The sequence below is a fragment of the Halichoerus grypus genome, chromosome 3 (assembly GCF_964656455.1).
Source record: "Halichoerus grypus chromosome 3, mHalGry1.hap1.1, whole genome shotgun sequence".
In the NCBI taxonomy this organism is placed as follows: domain Eukaryota; kingdom Metazoa; phylum Chordata; class Mammalia; order Carnivora; family Phocidae; genus Halichoerus; species Halichoerus grypus.
This window is the reverse complement of record NC_135714.1, coordinates 87,837,819-87,858,732: the sequence shown is the minus strand read 5'-3', so window position 1 is coordinate 87,858,732 and position 20,914 is coordinate 87,837,819. Positions and strand designations below refer to the sequence as shown.

General features: G+C 39.7%; 1 protein-coding gene across 2 annotated transcripts in view; it reads left to right on the top strand.

The window, feature by feature from the left end:
* PAPSS1 (3'-phosphoadenosine 5'-phosphosulfate synthase 1) overlaps positions 1-20,914 on the top strand; it is a 98,868-nt gene that overhangs the window by 69,225 nt on the left and 8,729 nt on the right. For both annotated transcript variants that reach the window (XM_036119912.2, XM_036119913.2), the window contains exon 11: positions 15,627-15,856. In XM_036119912.2, the coding sequence (XP_035975805.1) occupies positions 15,627-15,856 (230 nt within the window). The remainder of the gene's footprint in view (positions 1-15,626; positions 15,857-20,914) is intronic.

The following is a 20,914-nucleotide window of genomic DNA, read 5'->3' as shown; positions in this document are numbered from 1 at the left end:
AAGGGATTTACCTTCCCAATTCAGGACATATTTTGTCCCCTTTGTGTTTCGTTTCTTACTCCCTATCTAAAAGGGGAAGAGAGATGACATTTTAACTAAACTGAAAATTGTTTTCAGAAAGGTGAAGATGAGAGGATAGATAAATAATAAAGGTAGCCAAGCTGTGCTAAAACAGATAATTCTTTCCTGAGAGAACACCACAAAGAATTAAAGCATGCTGTTTTGTCTACATTGGAAAGATTCTTACGTCTTCTGATTTCAGAAGCAGGTGTGTTTCTTAAGAAAGATTCAAAGGTGAAGGTACACAAAGGTACCTTTGGGGTGCTGCTAGCATTTTGGCTTCCCTGAGAGCTGTGTTTTTTGCAAGCATCGCTGACTGGTCAGTGAGCTGGCTGCAGCAGGCCCTTCCATGGCTCAGAGTTGCTGCCTGTTGCTTCCCACCAGGGTGTGGTCTGGTGAAGACAGTCCAGCCCTGCCATCGAGGAGTGGCAGCATGGTTCTCGTTTGCCCCCAGATGGTTTGTAATCTGAGGCTAGGCTTCTTTAGACTTCTCTGGGTTATGTTTGAGTGCACCATAAATGGTTATTTAACCGGTGCACAAGGAGGTTGGACTAAATATTGTTGAAAGGTCTGTTCCAGGGCATTTTCTAGTTTGTCTCACTTTCTTTTAACTTCATATTTAAGTATAGTATACATGGGAAACAGCACACATTTCATAGATGTACAGTGAAATGGATTTCTCCCATTTGAACAGTCATACAACCAGCATCCAGACTTTTAAAAAAAAAAAAGACTCTTATCTGCATCCTAGAAGCTGTCCTTCCTGTTTTTCTGTTCCCTCCCTGTTCTCCCCCAGTGGTCCCCGGTATCCTCATTTCTCACCTCATGGATCCAGTTTGCTTGTGCCAAAGCTTGGATACTCTGAGAGTGAGATTAGCCTTAGGGAAATTTATTGGCGAGAGCCCTTGGGATCAACGCCAGTGAAGAGGAAAGAGAGGAAGGGAGTGGGATTGGGCAGAGGGAAGAGTGAAGCTGTGGTTCAGCCTTAGTGGAAGCCTCAGTTGCCCATGTGGAGTTCTGGAAAGGCCTGCAGAGATGTTCCATGTTGCACAAGAACTAGGCATTCATGCCCTGGTGTGGAGCAGCGATTGGCCGCCCAGGGAAGGGGTGTGCCCTCGGGCCCGGCTGCTGTCTGCGCGGAGGCCGTTTCTGAAGAGGGCTGACAGCTGCTGAGTGTGTGCTGGCCCCTCTCCCAGATGCTGGGGAATAGTCCTCTTTTACTCCGGGGGGGTGGGGGGGGTGGGGGCGGACACCTGAGGGTTGCCTCAGTGTCCGGTCCAGCCTTTGTGTAACTGAAATCCTGCAGCATATACTTTTTTGTGTCTGGCTTCTTTCACTTTACATTGTGTTTCTGGAACTCAGCCTTCGTTGTGTATCGTTGGTTGTAGGTCGGTCGTTCTCAGTACTCGTCATGTGACTCCACCCAGTACTGTGGGTGGGCGTGTGGGCAGTTTCCAGTGCTTTGCTAGTAAGAGTAGCGCTGGGATGGAGATTTTAGTGCATGTCTTCTAGTGGACGTTTATGTCGTTGTATACCGAGCGGTCGCATTGCTGGGTCGTGGGGTATGCGTTTGTTCAGCTTAGTAAATGCTCGCAGTGGATTTTCCAATGTGGTTGTGCCATTTTACTCTCCCAAACGAGAAAATAAGTATTTCCTCATACTTGATTATCTTTTTTTTTTTTTTTTAAAGGATTTATTTATTTATTTGAGAGAGGGAGGGAGAGTCGCAAGCCAACTCTCGGCGGAGCGGAGCCCAACCCTGGGCTGGATCTCACCGCCCCGAGCTCACGACCTGGGCCGGAACCGAGAGTCAGACGCTTAACCAGCTGTGCCACCGAGGCGCCCCTTGATGATCTTTTTCATTTTAGTTAGTTTATTCCTTTAGCCTGACTCTTCAGCCACGCATTTTCTAATAATTTACTATTTCTTAACCAGCCTCAAAAATGTTTTCATTGAACCGGCTTCACTGAAGAGGAAATGGAGAAGCAGTAAATGAGTTGTATTTATATATAGTGATTGAGAAATAGAATATAAAAATAGCTCATTTTCAGTGAGCTTTTACTGTATCTGCCTGGCAATATGTCAAGGGTTTTACTTGTATTAGCTAACTTAATCCTTACAATAACACTAAGACGGTAGGTATGATTATTATTCTCAGCTTACAGATGAGGAAGCGGAGGTAGAGCTGTTAAAAAACTTGTTTGAGGGGCACCTGGGTGGCTCAGTCGGTTAAGTGTCTGCCTTCAGTTCAGGTCATGATCCCAGGGTTCTGGGATCGAGCCCCGCATCGGGCTCCCTACTCAGCGGGGAGTTTGCTTCTCCCTTCGCGTGCTGCTCCCCCTGCTTGTGTTCCCTCTCTCGCTGTCAAATAAATAAAATCTTAAAAAAAAAAAACAAAAACGAAAAAACAAAAAAAAACTTAGTCCACATCACAGGTAGTCTACAGATAATCTGGTTCCAGGTCCATGTACTATAACTTCCACAGAATGTTTTTTGTGTCTTGTGGTATATTGTTAAAATAGGTTTTAAAATAAGTGGCCACATATGTTTTGAAAGCAGACTGGAAATAAATTCTTAAAATACCCCATAGGAGTTCCAAAGCAGTGAGGTAGGACGGCCCTGGCTGGCGTTCCATTAGAGGAGGAACCTCTGTACAGTGGCTTCCAAACTTGTGTTTTATCACAGCCTGGAATTGGGAGTTGTGATATTCTGTGTTCGTCTGTATTCTTGCTCTTTGTATTCTTATGATACCTACCTCATGGTATTAGTAATATCTGCCAGTGCTTTTGTTGTTGTTATGAGGGGTGAATAGGATGATGTAAATCATTTAACGCGTTGCCTAGTTGGTGACAGCACAAGGTGATGAATATCAACTGCTTTTACTAAAAAACAATAACAAACCCCTTTGCTGCAAGTTCTCAACACCCCTGGGGTTCTGTCCCCACATCGAGGGAGCTGCCTACACCTCAGGGCTCTTGTCAGTCTGTGTGAAGACCTAGAATTTCAGCTTTGGCAGAGAGCCTGGGGTGACCTCCTCCAGAACAGACTTCATGTCACAGCATGCATCCTTTGATTTGGAATGTCCTTCGGTGTTTGAGATAATACATAAAGAACATGAAAATAAATAATAAAAAGACAATAAAAATAACCACATTTTGAGCACGTGGGTATGTGTCACACACTGAATAGATTCTTTTCCTCCATTGTATAACCTCATCCCCACAACAACTCGGTGAGACAGCTTTATTCCCATTTTGCAGATGAGGTTGCTGAAGCTCAGAGAGGCCAAGTGGCAACAGTAGGCCATCAGAGAACATCAGAACTGGGAATAGTTAAAGTGGTAAAAGCAGATTTTATTCAGGAACTATTGCAGTGGGGGAAAAGAGACTTCAGTGTAGAACTGGGCTCAATCCTGAAGAGGATGTAGACAAGTGGGGATTGATAGGCAAGGGGCAGAGTGGGTGGTGGTGGTAGGGGGGTGTTCAGTGGATTGAAAATCACCAAGAGGAAAACATCAGAAATTACAGGCAAGAGATGATTGTGGTTAAATAGACCTTGCAGGATTCTTGCTGAAAGCAAGCCAGCTGATCAAATATCACTTAGGGGATGGTGGGGAAGAAGGATTTGAACACGTGTCGAGGATAGGGAGTTTCTGCTAGCAAGAGTTTTGCTAAAACTGGGTAACACAGGCCCTACATGGATGGACACTGAAGGTCATCAGGCTTTGAGGGCTTGGAGGAATCTCACTAGAGTTAGGTCAAGCAGAGAGACCCTAGAGTCACTAAGCATGACTGCAGAGCTGGGACCGAAACTCAGGCCAGTCTAACTCGATGGCCTGCTGTTTTCTCCAGATCTCTGTGCCGCCTGGAAGTCTCTAAGGGGCCTGTGGTGGGTAGTGGGTGGGAGGGCAAAGAAGTCAGGTGTCTGCACAGAGCCCTCAGGTTTTCTAGAAGGGTGTGAAAGCACCTTAAAGTTGCATCTGCCTGTAGATCTCTATTTGGAGTTAGGAGCTAAGAGGTGTAGTTCTTGTCGGGAAGCACTGGATCTGGTACCTGAGCAAAAGGCAGATTTTCACTTCTGAACTTTTAAAGAGCAAACTAGAAACTCTAGTAAACCTCTCTGTATTTTAAACCCTTCAATGTTTTACTGATTTATGACCTGGCAGGATGTAAACGGTTAGATTGAGTGGCTTGTGAAAACTATCCATTTCTTTTTCTCAAGTACCCCCCTTGAGTGTTTGACTTATTTGGCTTATTCACAGCCTTAAGTGAAGAATTTTTTTGTAATTAAAAAAACATTCATTTTTGTAGCTTTTCCAGTGACATCAGGAAAAAGTCTGCCAGTAATGCTTATTTGCCAACTAATAATAATAAAATAAAAACAATGACTCTCCTTTCATCATTTTCTGTAGGTCATTTAGAAGGCGTTGGTACCAGATTTGTTTCCCCAGCACAAATGCTTTTCAGAGCAATGAGCAGCTGTGAAGCCTGTCTGGTTATCAACACGATGCCCCTGATTTTCCAGTCTGTAAAGATTTAATAGCTTTGATTCCTAAATTCCATTTTAGAAATTGGGTGGGTGGGGGGCAGCATGTGGAGGGAGAGTTACTTTTCTAATGCTAAAAAGGTGTTCTATTGTGAGGTATTCATCGACTGTAGGAGATTGTGGTTGTCCCATCTTGCAAAATGCTAAGTCCGTTTTTGTAAAGGATAAATAATGCGTGAACGTGCTGAAAGTATGATGCATTTTGGAATGTGACTATGTGCCACTAAAAGCCTTATCCTCGGGTTAAGACATTTGAATAAGGATAACCCGTTGAACTTTGGAGGAAACATAGAGTTGGACGTAGGGATTTCTCTGCCGTGAAAGTTAGGCATGCATTAGTAAATGACTCCTTAATAGAAACTGTTTCTGTGCAGATGAGCAGATGCCCTACACTGGGACAGCAGGAATATACTGCCCCCCGGATGATAGTGTATTTGTTTAATTAGTCTGTGCTTTATACCAGTATCTGCAGCTTAAATAGGATGTCTGTTAGGATATAAATCTGTTCCTCCCTGTAAGCACTTCTAAGAGTTCCAGCAACCTAAAGGGACATTACTTCTGGAGATTTAAGCCTAATTGTAAGAGCCATAGACTCCCCAGTTTTAATTGTTAACTTTGGTCTTCTTTGGGGCCTTTGATAATTTTGTCTTCTCATTTATCTTATTCGTGTTTCTGGAGTCGTGTGACACAGGCCCTTCTCCAGGATCTTTGGGGTCACGTATTACCTAATTCTCCTGGGAGATAAAGCACATTAATATTTCTGTGGCACAGTGAATGATTTTTCACACCAAGTGGGATCAGTAGAGCCCACAACTAACTTCGTGTCAGTCTTGATCAGGTTTTGCTACTAAATTAGTTTTAAAAACTAGGTACATAGAGGTTTTTAAATTTCAGATGCATGTGTTACCTGATTGTGGTAAGTTCACAAAATGTACATAGGTTCTGTTTTATACCTTAAACTCACACAAGGTCGTATGTCAATTATATCTGAAGAAAGCTGGAAAAAATTGGATTTCAGGTTTTTCAATAAGCAGTTGTGGGTCTGTACCACAAAAGCATTTAGAGTCTGTTGATGTATTTTGAAAGTAATTTTGGGGGTCTGTGTAGTCTGATATTTTATATATTTGTAGCTTATATCTAGTTTCTTGATAACCGAAATTACTAATTTAATTCAGAGGCATTAGATTTTACAGATGTTTTAGGATGCTTTTCACGGGGGAAAATGCCCTTTTCTTCCTCCTGATTTTTCTATAGATTTTCTGCTCAGCATCTGTTCTTGTTTCTTAGTGAAGCAGCATCATGTTCCAATATCGTCTGTTAGTCTGGTTTTCCTGCAGTTAGGTAATCTATACTGTTCCTTCCCTAAGTGTAGTGCTAACCAGGATTTGTCCTCCTGACGTCCTGTCTTGCTGTAGGGCTTGACACAGCGTGAGGGGCTCAGTAAGAATAGGTATGCATGAATTTGGGGGTTGGAGATACCCAGGAGTAATACTTGCTCTTTCAGTTGTTCATTTTGCACCTTAGACATGTTACTGAAACTTGCCAGGTCTCAGTTTTCTTATTTGTGAAATAGGAATAGTAACTGATCAATTTGCTGAAACCATTAAATGAGATAATATTTATAAAATACTTTGTACAGTGACTAGCATATTAGGAGCTCAGTCATTGGTACCTATTTTGATCTTCTCTCACCCTAGTAAAGAACTTCATGAAATGTTTTCCAATGCCTTACCACCTTTGGTTCCTTAAGATAATAACTGGTGAGAGGGTGGAGAGGCAGAACAAAATCAAGCACTTCTTTCTTTTATCAAAAGCAAATTTGGGGGCCCCTGGGCTTGAGAGGCAGGAGTGAGATGGGGGGCTGGGCCATGGTGGATTTACTCTCTTTCCCCTCGATCCTCCTAATCTGCAAAGCTGGGCTCAGCCAAGGAAGCATAATTTATGAGAAAAAAATTAGTTTGGGTGCTGATGGTTCTGAACAAATACATCTCTTACATTTGAGTTGTGTTATTTCAAAGACTCAGACAGTTGAGATTTCTTGCACATAAAGGGAATCTTTGGGACAACTTGTAATTTGAATGTCACATCTCAATTTCTTGATTTGCAGAATGAAGGATTTGGGTTCCACAGTCTAGACTCCCTTTCAACTCTTAAGATTGTGTGATGAGAGTAATTGTAAATTGTAATTCTCTTCTACAAGCTGGAGAATGAAACATCTAAGTAGAATTTGTAATTTTTGCATTGCACATCATCAGTGTGACTCTTATGAGGACTGAATACTGTTCAGTGCCCGTACAGAGTAATAGAAATTGGTAGAAGCATTCAGAGTACTAGTTGCACAATTAAGATAGAAAGCCATAAGGACCCAGAATCTAATGATGGGAAGGATGAACCTCCTTTTTCATTTGCCTCTCTAGATTTTCCCAGTCACTTGAAGAGTGTAAAATGATTCCTACTGTTGAGACATCAGGAGACAGGCCATTATGATTTGGGAATTTCCGGAAAATAGATTAATATTAGAAAGATGTGATAGTGTACAAAGAAGAGAGAGGGGTATTTTAATATGGAATTTGTGAGATGAATGAAGGTATAGGTTTTTTACCCAACAAAAATAGGTCATGGATTTGACTTTGTAAAGGATTTTTGTACATTAAAATAAGTACACTTTTGATAGTTTGGAAAGGAAAACTTGCACATTTATGTAAGAAAATAGTTTCTGTGCCTAAATTCTTTTATAAATCAGTTATTTGAGTTTTGCCATATGGAATGTTGAATTTAATAAAATTTACTACACTTACATAAAAGCAAATTTCAGAGTGAATATATAAAGAAATAGGTCACCTAAGCTGGACTTAAATTGTTCTATTTATTATCCTCAGTTTTTCTCTCTCTCTCTCTTTCTTTCTTTCTCTCTTTCTCTCTTTCTTTTTCTTTTCCTTTTTTTTTCTTTCTTTCTTTCTTTTTCTCTTTCTTTCTTTCTTTCTTTCTCTCTTTCTTTCTTTCTTTCTTTCTTTCTTTCTTTCTTTCTTTCTTTCTTTCTTTCTAAGAGAGCGTGCAAGGGGTGGGGGGAGGAGGTAGGGGCAGAGGGAAAGAGAGAATCCCAAGCAGGCTCCATGCAGCCCCAACATGGGGCTCGATCTCATGACCTTGAGATCATGACCTGAGCTGAAATTGAGAGTTGGAAGCCTAACCAACTGAGCCATCCAGGTGCCCCCCTCAGTATTTGTAATTAAGAAAAATTGAGGATATATACTTACTCTGCCAGGCTTCTGGGATAGTGGAATTTCTCAATTGGAGCAGGAGAAGATGGTGTAGTAGTCACAGTATTTTATGTAAGTAGTATAGTCCAGTTATATGTTTTTGTAATATAATTTTAAATTGGAAAGTTTGTTCATTTTTTGTTTCAGAGATTGTTGAAAATAAAATTTACCAAAATATTTGGGAGTAGGGGGATAGATGATGGATACCATTTTTCTAATGGAGTCAGGGAGCAAATGAGACTTTATGTTTATCAAAAGAGATGTCAATTAAAAATAGGTAAGAGGAAAAAAAATGAGTAAGAGACACTCTTCTAGGTAAGATGGCCATATTGGGACAAATCAAGAGCAATTCTAATTCTAAGGAATTTACATTTTAAATATTGTGTATGGAGATGTATAATTTGGGTTCCTAACAGTAATCTTTTGGTTCAGTAGTCACACAATATCTTAATAAATCTGTGATGGGTGGTAGGGAGTAGGCATTATAGGATTAATATTTGCATAGATAAATTACATTTCTTTAAGAGGTAATTATAATTTGAATTATAAACTACTTCTCTTTTATCACTATTGGACAGCAAAACTTAAGTAAATCTGATTTGTATTACAATATGGAAATAAGAGATTTGAATAAACCTTAGCCCCCAAAATGTACTTTGGGAGGAAATTCTAAACAAATATCTATTTTAACTCGAGTTACTGATTCTAAGTAGTCCATATTCTGTGTAACATTTTGATAAGACAGTTCTCAAACCTTATTTAAAAGTGAGGTAATTGTTGAACCTCCATTTTAGTTAGAATTTAAACAGGGGAAGTTTAAAGAATTACTAAACTTCAAAAGGAGAGTGATTATAAAAATGTAAAGTGAACTCTAATCTAAAGATTACCCTAGGGTTGAGGGAGATTACCAAAGGAAAGATAAACTTGGAAAAGGGATCCCCCTCCCTAAGACTGGGCTGCAGACCTCATTGGAAAAGACATAGTTTCCTCCCACCAGATGGTGGAGAAATTCAGTGGACTGTCTGGACCACAAGTGGGCTCACAGAAACCAGAAAGCAGGAAATACCCTCTGGTGAACAGGCTAGCTGAGGCTGGCAGACTGGTGCTCAGAGTGGGTCGGGGCATTGGGAGGGAGCCTGCTTGCTGCCAGAGCAGTGCACAGTGTGATACCTGTATTGAGGTGGATGCAAGAAACAACCCTCTGGGACACAGGTGAGCACAGGCTGGTGGGTGGGTGAACTGTGGGAATCAGGGAGCTGCTGCTGGTGGGAGGCTTGGAATGCACCAGTATCTGCACTAGAAGGGCAGCAGTGGGGTGGGCCTTGCGCTCAGGCTTAGGCTTTGGGGTCGTTGAAGGCTTGTGTACTTTGGGCTTGTCCATGGAGCAGAGTGCCACTCAATATCACCATACACAGGGATCTTTGACACCCCCTTCCTCCTACAATGCCCCTATGATGCCCTCTACTGATAAAACTTAACACTGTGCTCACTGTAAAGGGAGAAATACTTAAAGAGTTCAGTTCATTATCTCAGAGCGAGTACTAAAGGGTGAATTTGGAGTTAAGGGACAATAGATTGATAATTGGCACAAAAAGCTATAGAATTATGGGGCACCTGGGTGGCTCAGTCAGTTAAATGTTGGACTCTTGGTTTCAGCTTGGGTTGTGATCATGGGGTCATTGGGGTAGAGCCCCACATGGGGCTCTGCCCTCAGTGGGGCGCTGCGTTCAGCAGAGAGTCTGCTTGGGATCCTCTCCCTCTGCCCCTCCCCACGCTTGTGCTCTTGCTCGCTGTCAAATAAATATCTTTTTTTTTTTTTTAAGATTTTATTTATTTATTTGACAGAGACATAGTGAGGGAGGGAACACAAGCAGGGGGAGTGGGATAGGGAGAAGCAGGCTTCCTGCCGAGCAGGGAGCCCGATGCGGGGCTTGATCCCAGGACCCTGGGATCATGACCTGAGCTGAAGGCAATATGCTTAATGATTGAGCCACCCAGGTGCCCCTCAAATAAATATCTTAAAAAAAAAATGCTAGAGTGACATCCCCAACAAGGAAGAAATAAACCTCAAAAAAAAAAAGGTGCCAGTAAATTACCTGCCAGCTAGAATGAAGCTGTTGACACTCTAAAGGAAAACAACACAATTCAGACTCCTTAGAAGAAATCATGCACAGGTCCAGTATACAGTAACAATGAATAATTACAAATATGAAGAAGCAGGAAAGGGTGATCAATAATCCAGAATAAAAGCTGTCACTAGAAACATACCTTGAGATGATGCTGATGTAGGAATTAGCAGTTAAGAGCATTAAAGCTTCTTAAAAGCAAATATGGTCTTATGGATGAGGAATCTCAAAAATATGGAAACTATTTCAGAAAGTGTGCAAGCGGGGGGCAGGGGGGGCAATCAAATGGAAAGTCAAGGGCTAAAAAAGTAGATCTGAAATGAAAACATTTATTGGATGGATGTAAATGCAGACTAGAGTTAGTAGAAGAAAAGGTCAGTGAGAGAGAAGTCAGATCAATCAAAGTAACTTGAAAAGAAAAGGAAAATAGATGGGAAAATGAGCAGAGCCTCAGTGACCTGTGGGCAGTATCAGGCCATCTAACATATATTTAATTGGAGTTCTGAAAAGAGGAGAGGGGGAAAAAATGTGGCAGAAAAGGTTTTTGAAAAAATGGTTAAAAGTTTTCCAAAGTCAACCTACAAATTCAAGAAGCCTAATAAATCTTAGAATAAATCCAAAGAAAACTACACTTAGTCATAGTCAGTCTCCTGAAATTTCATGATATAAAGAGGACCCTTAAAAGCAAAGCTATAGGGGTTCCTGGGTGGCTCAGTTGGTTAAGTGGGGGTTAAGGGTCTGACTCTTGGTTTCAGCTCAGGTCATGATCTCAGGGTCATGAGATCGAGCCCCCTGTCTGGCTCCGTGCTCAGTGGGGGAGTCTGCTGCCCCCCCCGCCCCCCCGCTTGCACACTTTCTCAAATAAAATCTTAAAAAAAAAAAAGGCAAAGCAATAGGGGAGGGAGGGAGGAAGAGGAAACAGTAGGGAAATAGGAATGACGGCTGACTTCTCAGGAGCAATACAAACCAGAAACATGGAGTAACATCTTTAAGAGAAAAACAAAAAGAAATGTCTGTTAATCTAGAATTCTATATTCAAGCAAAAATAAAGGTGAAGTAAAGACATTTTCAGATAAATGAGGGTTGAGAATTTTATTAGGGAAAAGGCTTTCCGGGTTCTTCCAGCAGACTTCCTCAGAGGTCCCATTATTTGCTCAGAGGCCCACACTGTATGGCCGTATGGCTGTACAGCAGGGAAGGCTGCAGAAACAAGGACCTGACATTTTCATCTTCTAGACTGGTTTCTGTCATCAAGAAATAGATCAGGGCAAAGAAAAATCAGTTGTTTGTATAGGCAACCAACACTATTTGCCACATAGGAGTTAAATTACTTTTGTAATCAGAAAAAAAGCCAATCTGTTATTTGGCACGCAGATGCAAGTAAAGTAGAAAGTAAGTCACTTGTTAGGTTGGCCATTTACAGATCCTTAGAAGACTTTATAGGAAAGCTGTGGACATCACTGTTTTCCTTCTTCATATGCATTCAGTATTCCAAACCTGCTTGCCACTGGGCATAAAAAGATAGTACATCTTGACCTCATGTGCTGGAGAGAGAAACAGGCAGCGCTCACAGGGTTTTAGTGACCACCTTCTAGGCAGCATGTCATCTTTTTCATAGAGCAAATGAATCTTCTTTAAAAACACTGGCTAGGAAGCAATTAAATGCAACCGGAATTGTCATGGACTGTTTCACAGAGTAATAGTAACAGTGGCAGTGTTTGTGACTGTCCTTTGTTGAGGGCTAAGTGCTGTCTTGAGTGTTTTCAAATCTCCCACCAGTCTGATGTGTTAAACATTACCCTTGCCATTTTATAAATTTGGAAACCGAGGCTTCAGTTTCAAGTCCAAACTTGACTAAGGGCATTCTGACATTAAAGTGCAAAACCAGGATTTAAATCTAGGACAGTCTGATTCAAAAGCCTGTGTTCCTAAACCAGATACGGGGGATGGCTATGGGCTGACTTGCATTTCTTTTGATTAAAGCATATTATCTTTTCAGTAGGTTGTAAGTTGATTCACACCAGGCATTCTTGGAAGAGTTACATGTGATTTGCTTATTCCTGGTTGTTCCAGTTTTAAAAAGTATTCTCATAGGGAAACCATTTCCTAGAATGTAAATTAAAATTATTCAGTCACTTGCAGGAGAATGTTGACTCTGCCCGTGTTTGTTGTGTTTACCTTTAATTTACTCATTTAACCTCTAGAAGAAATTAAAGAGGCAATTAAATTTCCTGGCTATTTTATAAGCCAAAGTTAGAACTGGCCACTGCCAGTTGCTTTGTGATCCTGTAAGGTACTAATTTTTCTGGCTTTGGTTTCCTCTCCTTTTAAAAGGGCAGAGAGGGTTGGATTAAATGATCTGAGCTTCCTTCCATGTTAAAATTAAGCCATACATCCTTGGTTCATTGACCATTTGGTACTTGAATGAATTAAGTATATAGATATAAATATTTAATGAGCAGAGTAAGTTCACCTAAATTCAGAGAACTTCGATTGCCCTTTTTAATTTGACTCTGAAAGCAGCAGCTAATTTGCATGAGGCTGAAATGATTTTCCACTTAAGTGAAGTTGCAAAGTAGTTAATTGATGATTGATTTTGACTGACCCTTTGATAAAAATTCTGAGTCTGGACTAGCAAAGGTCTTGTGTGTCTACAGTGAAGGGGCAGAGGGGAATGAGCAGAATTTTCATGAAGCGCTGAATCTGAAGGTGGTGGGAGGAAGAGGTGGCATATATGAGGAACAAAGGTCTTCTATCATTGTGTTTTGCCATCTTGTTCATACAGAACTATTACAGCTCATTGCAAACAGTGGTAATGCTGCATAGTAGAAAACATAGAGTGATAGGACCTTGGGGTCCTCTTTATTTAGCTAACATATGGGGAAAGAGAACTAGGATAGTACTCAGGAGGTTTTTAAATGTTCCATGTTTGGAACTGGCACATACCATTTGGGCTGTCATTCTTTCGGCCAAAACTCTGCCACATGGCTACACTGCAAGGAGTAGTAGGGATCATATTAAACTGTGTTCTCAGGAAGAAAGGTAGTATAAGGTCCTTAGAAATACAGGTATATGGAAAAATAGGTGAGTGAAAAAAAAAGTCAAGACAATTATTAACTCTAGGAAGAACAAACAGTTGTACAAGGAGGGGAATAAAGTAAAGATGGTAATGGCTGACATTTTTTATGTACTTTATACCAAGTACTATTCTAAGCCCTTACATTTCATATATTAATTTTCTTACAAGTTTTATGAGATAAATACAATTGTAATTCCCCTTTTACAGACAAATGTTGATTTCACCAACAGTGGTGATATCACTGTATTTATTGGATAAATGGGATAGGGAATGAGGAGAATGGAGTAAGAGTCAAGCATCTTCATACTAGGTAATATAAATAATGTAGAAGTAATATAATATCTAAAATTAAATAGTCAAATCAGCAGTATACACATGCCATTTAGAAACACAGGGGCGCCTGACTGGCTCAGTCAGTGGAGCACAGAACTCTTGATCTCGGGGTTGTGAGTTCAAGCCCCATGTTGGGTGTAGAGATTACTTAAAAATAAAATCTTAAAAACACACACACACACACACACACACAGGTAAATATCACTAGAAACAACTGAAAAAGCTGCAGCTCCTCAGGGTGATCAGTTTGAGTGTGGGGTCTGGGATTGTCCTTATGCTATTGCACTTTCTAAACTATGTCAATAAAAATATGTCTTGGTATAAGACAAACTGTCAAGAGAGAGCAAATGACAATGGTGTGTGGGTGGTCATCATTTATACCTTATTTTCACCTAGACCAGAAGTGGTTTTGTAGGTTACTACGTGGTAGAGCTTAACACCGAAAGGGAGGTGAGGCCAGATTTCTAGACCTGGGTTTCCTCTACACTTTCTTGGCCAAGTCGCTTAACCTTTGGGCCATTAGTTTCTTCATGTTAATGAGAATGATGATCTCTGTACGGTTACTTTAACTTCTAAAGTACTACAATTCTGGATGTTAAATGAATAATTTTTTTTTATTTTTCAACAAGTGCTAGTGTGACTGCATCAGCTTCAGAGCTAGTTCTGGATGCAGCGTAGCTGAGGAGTCACGACCAACACCCGGTTTTCTTCTTACCGGGTGTCTTGGGTAGGAGTCACTTAGCTATAGGGTTTTCTCAGTGCCAGTGTATGTAAGGATTCATAAAATTGCAATCCTTTTCCTCCGGTAGCTTTTTTTTTTTAATCTATTCAAATATAGCATAGAGAAGAGTGTGTACCTTACAAGTTTATGTACAGTTCAATGAATTTTTATAGTGAACATACTCTAATTACCAGCACCCAGATCCTGGATCGAGAAACAGAACATTACCAGGGATTCTTAGAGGTAACATCAAAATGGATTAGGTACAAGCTCTTACTTGTCGAAGTTTGTCGAAGGATCCATCTTGTAATTTTCAATTCAAAGCATAGTTTTCAATTATGAGATGAGTAAGTTCTGAGGGTCGAATGTTGCACTTGGTGATTATAGTTAATAATACTATATTATATACTTGAAATTTGCTGAGAGTAGATCCTAATTGTTCTCACCACACACATACACACAAAGGTAACTGTGAGGTGATAGATGTGTTAATTAACTTCATTGTGGTGAATATTTATCAATATCTATCAAATCATGTTGTATGCTTCAGATATATACCGTTTTATTTGTCAATTATACTCAGTAAATCTGGGGGGCAAAAAAGAACATTACCATTATCCTGGAAGCACCTTCCAGTTGCTTCCCTCAAAGGATCAACTGCTAGCCTGACTTCTAATAGACTAGATTTTGAACTATATATAAATGACATGTGGTTACGTACAATCATACATATAGACACATGTACATTTACATATCTCTTAAAGAGCCAAAAATATTTATAAATACATACACATAAACATCTATACACATTTATGCTTTTAGGTTTTGGTGGGGAGGGCTTGCCAGTTTTGTTTCTGGCTTCCCAAGATGACATATTTAAACTTGTTGAGATTTCGTACTGATATTCATTCTATAAGTAGTCCAAGTCCTTCTCAACATATGATGATGTTATGTCCTGATAAACCCATCATAAGTTGAAAATACATTAAGTCAAAAATGCAATTAATACACCTAACCTACCAAACATCTAGCTTAGCCTAGCCTACCTTAAATGTGCTCAGAACACTCATGTTAGCGCAGTTGGGCAAATTGACCTAACACAAAGCCTATTTTATAGTGAAGTGTTAAATAATTCATTGAATGCTGTATTGAGTGTGAAAAAACAAGAGTGGTCGTGAAAAACAGATCGTATGGGTGCAGAATGGTTGTAAGTGTGTGGGTTGTTTACCCTCGTGATTGTGTGGCTGATAGAGAGCTGTGGCTCACTGCCCCTGCCCAGCATCATCAGAGAGGATTCTACTGCATATTGCTAGCCTGGGAAAATACCAGAATTTGAAGTTAGAGGTATGGTTTCTACTGAATGTGTGTATTACTTTTGCACCATCATAAAGTTGGGGGCCTTAAGTTTGGGGCCGTCTGTATACATGCATTTATTATCCATTTACTACTTCTAAGTACTGGCATAAAAGCATAGTTATCAAATATGAAAACTTTTATTCTAGGTCCAATGGCATTGCCGAGCACGGATGGTTGCAGGAGCCAATTTTTACATTGTTGGACGAGACCCTGCTGGCATGCCTCATCCAGAAACAGGGAAGGATCTTTATGAGCCAACTCATGGTGCCAAAGTGCTGACAATGGCCCCTGGCCTAATCACCTTGGAAATAGTTCCCTTTCGAGTTGCAGCTTACAACAAGAAAAAGAAGCGTATGGACTACTATGACTCTGAACAGTAAGTTTTATATTCACAGATCTGTGAAACACCTTATGCTCTAAGCTGCTCCCAGGGCATATTGTCTCAGCTTTATAGTAACTTGACTGATGGCAGGCTTTGTTGTACCCATTTCAGAGAAAGGCCAAACCTAGGAAGCTAACTTCTCAATATGCTAGCAGTTAGAAGTAGAAATAAAAATTGAATCTGGTTTCATGGTTCATGATTTCAGGAATTTTGTTGTGGAGCTCTTTGGGGCAGTATGGACATTTCTGTGTCTGCCGTATCTATGTATCTATGTATTATGTACAGAGCACGTAGAAGGAGTCCAGGGACTTAGTGATGATTACTCCGGTAAGCCCAGAAAAATCTATGTAGTGAGAGAGAATTTCATATTTTGGAATCCCTATGTGACAGGCACTGTCCTAATTGCTTTATAGGTATCAAATTATTCCCCACAATATCCTATGGTATTGTTATTATCCCTGTTTTATAGATTAGTAGTAAGCTGAGGCATACAGAATTCAAATGCCTTGTATAAGGCCACAGAGTAGTAAATGGCAGCCCAGCAGTTGAACCCAAGGAGTGTGTTTCTGGAGCCTGTGCTCTTGACCGCTAAGAGCGCAACTTCTTTCTTCAAAAATCTTAGGAGGGGCAAAAAACGAACAAACTTTTAGTACAGGTTATTGGTAGTGTCAAACATGTATCTATGGCCCTTCTGTATTAATCTTTATCTATAGACAATGTCAATCTAAATGTAGAGTGGCAGTGTAAGGCTCTAGAATAGGAAGTTAGGGGTTCTAGCCCTGTCCTCGACTGGTGACTTGAGAGTCCTGTGCCTGTCTAGCCTTGTTTCTTCTCTAAAATGTTGGCAGTGGATGAGTTGATTCCATCTTAGCTTAAAATCTGTACTTCTTTCCATGATCTGTAGCACCTAGTTATTTTTACATTTTAGCAGATACTTGTTTTGTTGATTGATGCTTATTTAGTACAAATTACATCTCCTTATATAGTATACCTACTTTTTTTTAGCACAAATTACAATTCATGTTCAGCAAGTAGAACATGTATTTTTATATATGTTTTCTTACATTTACTTCTACTGACAGGTACTAACTGAAAATTGACCGTGGTCTAATGACCTTTAATCTGAGAGCCCTCATCCTTTCTTCTATGATACTTTACAGTTAATTCTGTATTCAGGAATAATGCTGATCTTGACCCTGTGTCTTCATTTGGTGTGGCCCATTTTGTAATGATGGGGACAAGAAAGAAAAAGAAACCTTTTATAGATCAAAACATTTTCTTGTTTCTAAAAGCAACATAAAGTTCGGTGTCATTGAATTTCTTTGTGATAAATGATAGATTGTCTGGGTAAAGAAATACTATTATTTACAGTAGACTTTAAGGGATTTTTTTGGCTTCTTGTTTAATGGTCTAAATAATTCTGGAGAAAAACAAATGCACAATTTTAGGTGATTGCAGGCTTTTCAGAGTGATGAACTATAGCTAAAATATGGGAAAATCTTAGGAGTCAATGAACAGAAGAGGCTTATATAACTGCAGGCAACTCCCAGCTGTACCTGTGGCCTAGGTGTGGACTTCAGGACAGGAGCTCTTCTAGACTATTCTTTCCTGAAGATCTGAAATATGGCCCACATTCCAGTGTACTTCTGAACCACACGAAGAGAAGAATTTACAATAATCCAGACCATTTTTACTTTTTTTTTTTTTTTTTTAATGTTTTTTTTTTATTTATTTATTCATGAGAGTGAGAGAGAGAGAGAGGCAGAGGCAGAGGGAGAAGCAGGCTCCCCGCCTAGCAGGGAGCCCGATGCGGGACTCGATCCCAGGACCCTGGGATCATGACCTGAGCCGAAGGCAGACGCTTAACCATCTGAGCCACCCAGGCGCCCCAGACCATTTTTACTTTTATAAAAGACCAGCGTTTGTCAACACATAGAAATAGTTCTAAATCGTGACCATGTTGTGTTTTGTTTTGTTCTGAGAATATATATGTTTGTGTATGTTGTTTGTATGTGTGTATATATACATATGAGTGTGTACATACACTTACATGCACACACACGGTGCAATTTCACAGTCTTACCAACAATGCAGCTATAAGAGGGGTGTGCTGAGAGTTGCAAATGGGCCTTTTCTTCCAAAGGGATGCCTCGGAAGCTTTAACAAGAGAATTTTAAGAAAAATAAAAGCAATTTTAGTAAACCTTGGACTATATTATCACAAAAGGTGATTGAAGCTAAAAATATAAATTAAATATTAAGGAAAGTAAAAAAAAAAAGTTTCTAATACAGTCCTGTCCTTTTGTGGTTAAAATTATATAGGGTCATCATCAGAGATTCTAATTTACTTATTCTGGGGAGAGGCCTACACACCGGCAGTTCTTTTGAAAGGCTCCCCAGCCGAGAACCCTCGATGGAGGGTAGCATTGCTTTCTACAAATTTATAACATATAGAGTGTCCGAGGTGAAACGCTGGGCTGGCAAACCTTTGAGTTCTCATCCAGCATGCAGTTGATCAGTTTGTGTACAAGACGTTATGAACATAATCTTGTTCTGAAAGTAATGATTAATTACAGAGTGAGAAAAGAGAAATAGAATCATTCTGCTAGTGGCCAAGTAGTTAAAACTTAGGTGAGTTTCCATGCTGATGAGTTAAGGAAACAAAACTAACTAGAGTTGAGCTTTTCTTTTACACTTCTTGTTTTGATGTCTCATGACTGTGGTTTCTTTCCATGCATGATCAGGTGATTCAGTCACCTGCAAGACCCAGAACCCATCTGTGTATCATTGACTGATGTGCTGGGAAGCCCTTGATAACTTTCGTGTTTTGTTAAATCTGTGTAGTATGGCTTTAAATCTCTCTTTTAATCATTCAAAAGCTAAATAATTACATCAGTTCTCATAAGATTTTCCAATGATGAATTCTATATTAGTTGCATGAGTGGCTCATTTTCTTGGAATTTTTTTGAGTTACCAAATCTTAATAAATTGTAACTTGGGAAGCCTTAAAACTGCCTTAGTTTTCTTATTTTTTTATATTTGTGTTCAAATATAATTAAGTTGATGGGAATATGTTGGGAAGTGATTAAAATTTTGTGGAAAGGCGATAGTCTTTGATGTAGTGAGAAAACACAGTTATTAATTATGCACATATGAGGTTGTCTTATGTTTGATTAATGGATGTTATTCAATGCCAGCTTTTATGTAATTAATGATTTTGTAGCTTTTGATTTAATTAAATACTAGTGTAAAACAAGGCTTAGGGAGAAAAAAAAACTTCATGAAGATTTCAAGCAAGATATTGATAGGAATTATGATAAAAATCATCTGTTTTTACTTAGGAAGTTAAGTGGGTTCATATTTGCTATAATAGTGACTCAAGGAAATTCAGTTTTCTAGGACTACAAGATTAAACCCCATTCTTTCAGATATTACAAACAAACTTTAAGAATTCAGTTATTTTTTTATTTTTATTTATTTATTTTTTTAAGATTTTATTTATTTATTTGACAGAGAGAGAGACAGCGAGAGAGGGAACACAAGCAGTGGGAGTGGGAGAGGGAGAAGCAGGCCTCCCGCAGAGCAGGGAGCCTGATGCGGGGCTCGATCCCAGGACCCTGGGATCATGACCCGAGCCCAAGGCAGACACTTAACAACTGAGCCACCCAGGCGCCCCAAGAATTCAGTTATTTGTAATGTTTTCTCCTTTATGCAGTAAATCTTTGTATGTGGGTAGAAAAATGCAAAATTATGGTTCAGTTATTGAAATAACGACTCAACAAAAAGAGCACACATGAGTGAGAGTGTCTTGTGGAAGTGGGTAAATGAAGAGACAGGTGGATGAAAGTGTTTGCGGTCTGGTTATTTTCACATTATCAATAGAGTATTTTCATAGTTTTAATGCTGGAGTAGATCTTAATCCATATATTATCGGTATCATTTAAAAAAATACTCCTAATTGTAGGCATCTCTCAAGGCTTTTTCATACAGCCTTCCCTTTTGTATACCTTCCACAGGAAAGCTCATCTTTTCTAGTGGTTTCTGTGTGATTACTCTTAAAGCTATACTTCAGTGTTTCCAAGTTGCTAATTGTGTTAGCTTTCTAATGCTGCATAACACATGGCCGCAAATTTAGTGGCTTAGAAGTCTGGGTGGATTACATTGGATTCTCCGGCCAGGCTGGGCTCTTATCTGAAAGTTCTGGAAAGAATCCACTTCCAAGATGACCCTTGCTGGCAGAATTCAGTTCCTTGCAGCTGTGGGGCTGAGGTCCCCATCTTCTTACTGGCTATTGGCTAAGGATTGCTCTCTGCTCCTAGAAGCCATTTTAGGTCCTTTGTTGTGGACACCTCCATCCCAGCAAGAGAACCTCCTTCATGGTGAATCTTTCTCATACTTCAGATCTCTCTGACTTTCCCTTCTGCTATCAGCTGAGAAAAGTCTTTGCTTTCAAAAGGCTTCAGTAATTAGGTTAGATCCACTCAGATAATTTCACTATTTTAGATCATTTGATTAGTGTAACTCATTGCATCTGCAAAATCCCTTTTGTGGTACAAATGACCTCTAATGGTAGTAACATTATTTGTCTTCATTTTTTCATAGACCCCTCTTTGGAAAACATTCTGGAGAAGTGAGAAGCTTATGTTTTCTAGAAGTAAAATAAAAGTAATTTTTTTTCTCTCATTGTTAATACTAGGAATAAATAGATAGAATATCCTAAGGAGATGTTGTGGTATTTTCATTATAAAACCCAGTAGTACTCATGTCCTGCTTTTAATCAGTTGTAACCTCTGAAAGAGAGAAGAGGTAGGGGCAAGGAGAGAGAGCCACGCATTGAAGGGTAACCAACAATGTAAGGTCCCAATTAGAACTCTGCTGTGCTGGAATAGACTATATGAAAGATTTATTTTTTTTTTTAATGCCAGGGACGCCAAAGTAGCCTTGAACCAAAAAAGGCCAAAGATCTGCTCCTTCTCTCTACCCCAAAGCCCTGACCAGTTTTGACTACTCTTAGGAGATAAATGGACATAACTATAAGTACTAGAGAAAAAGT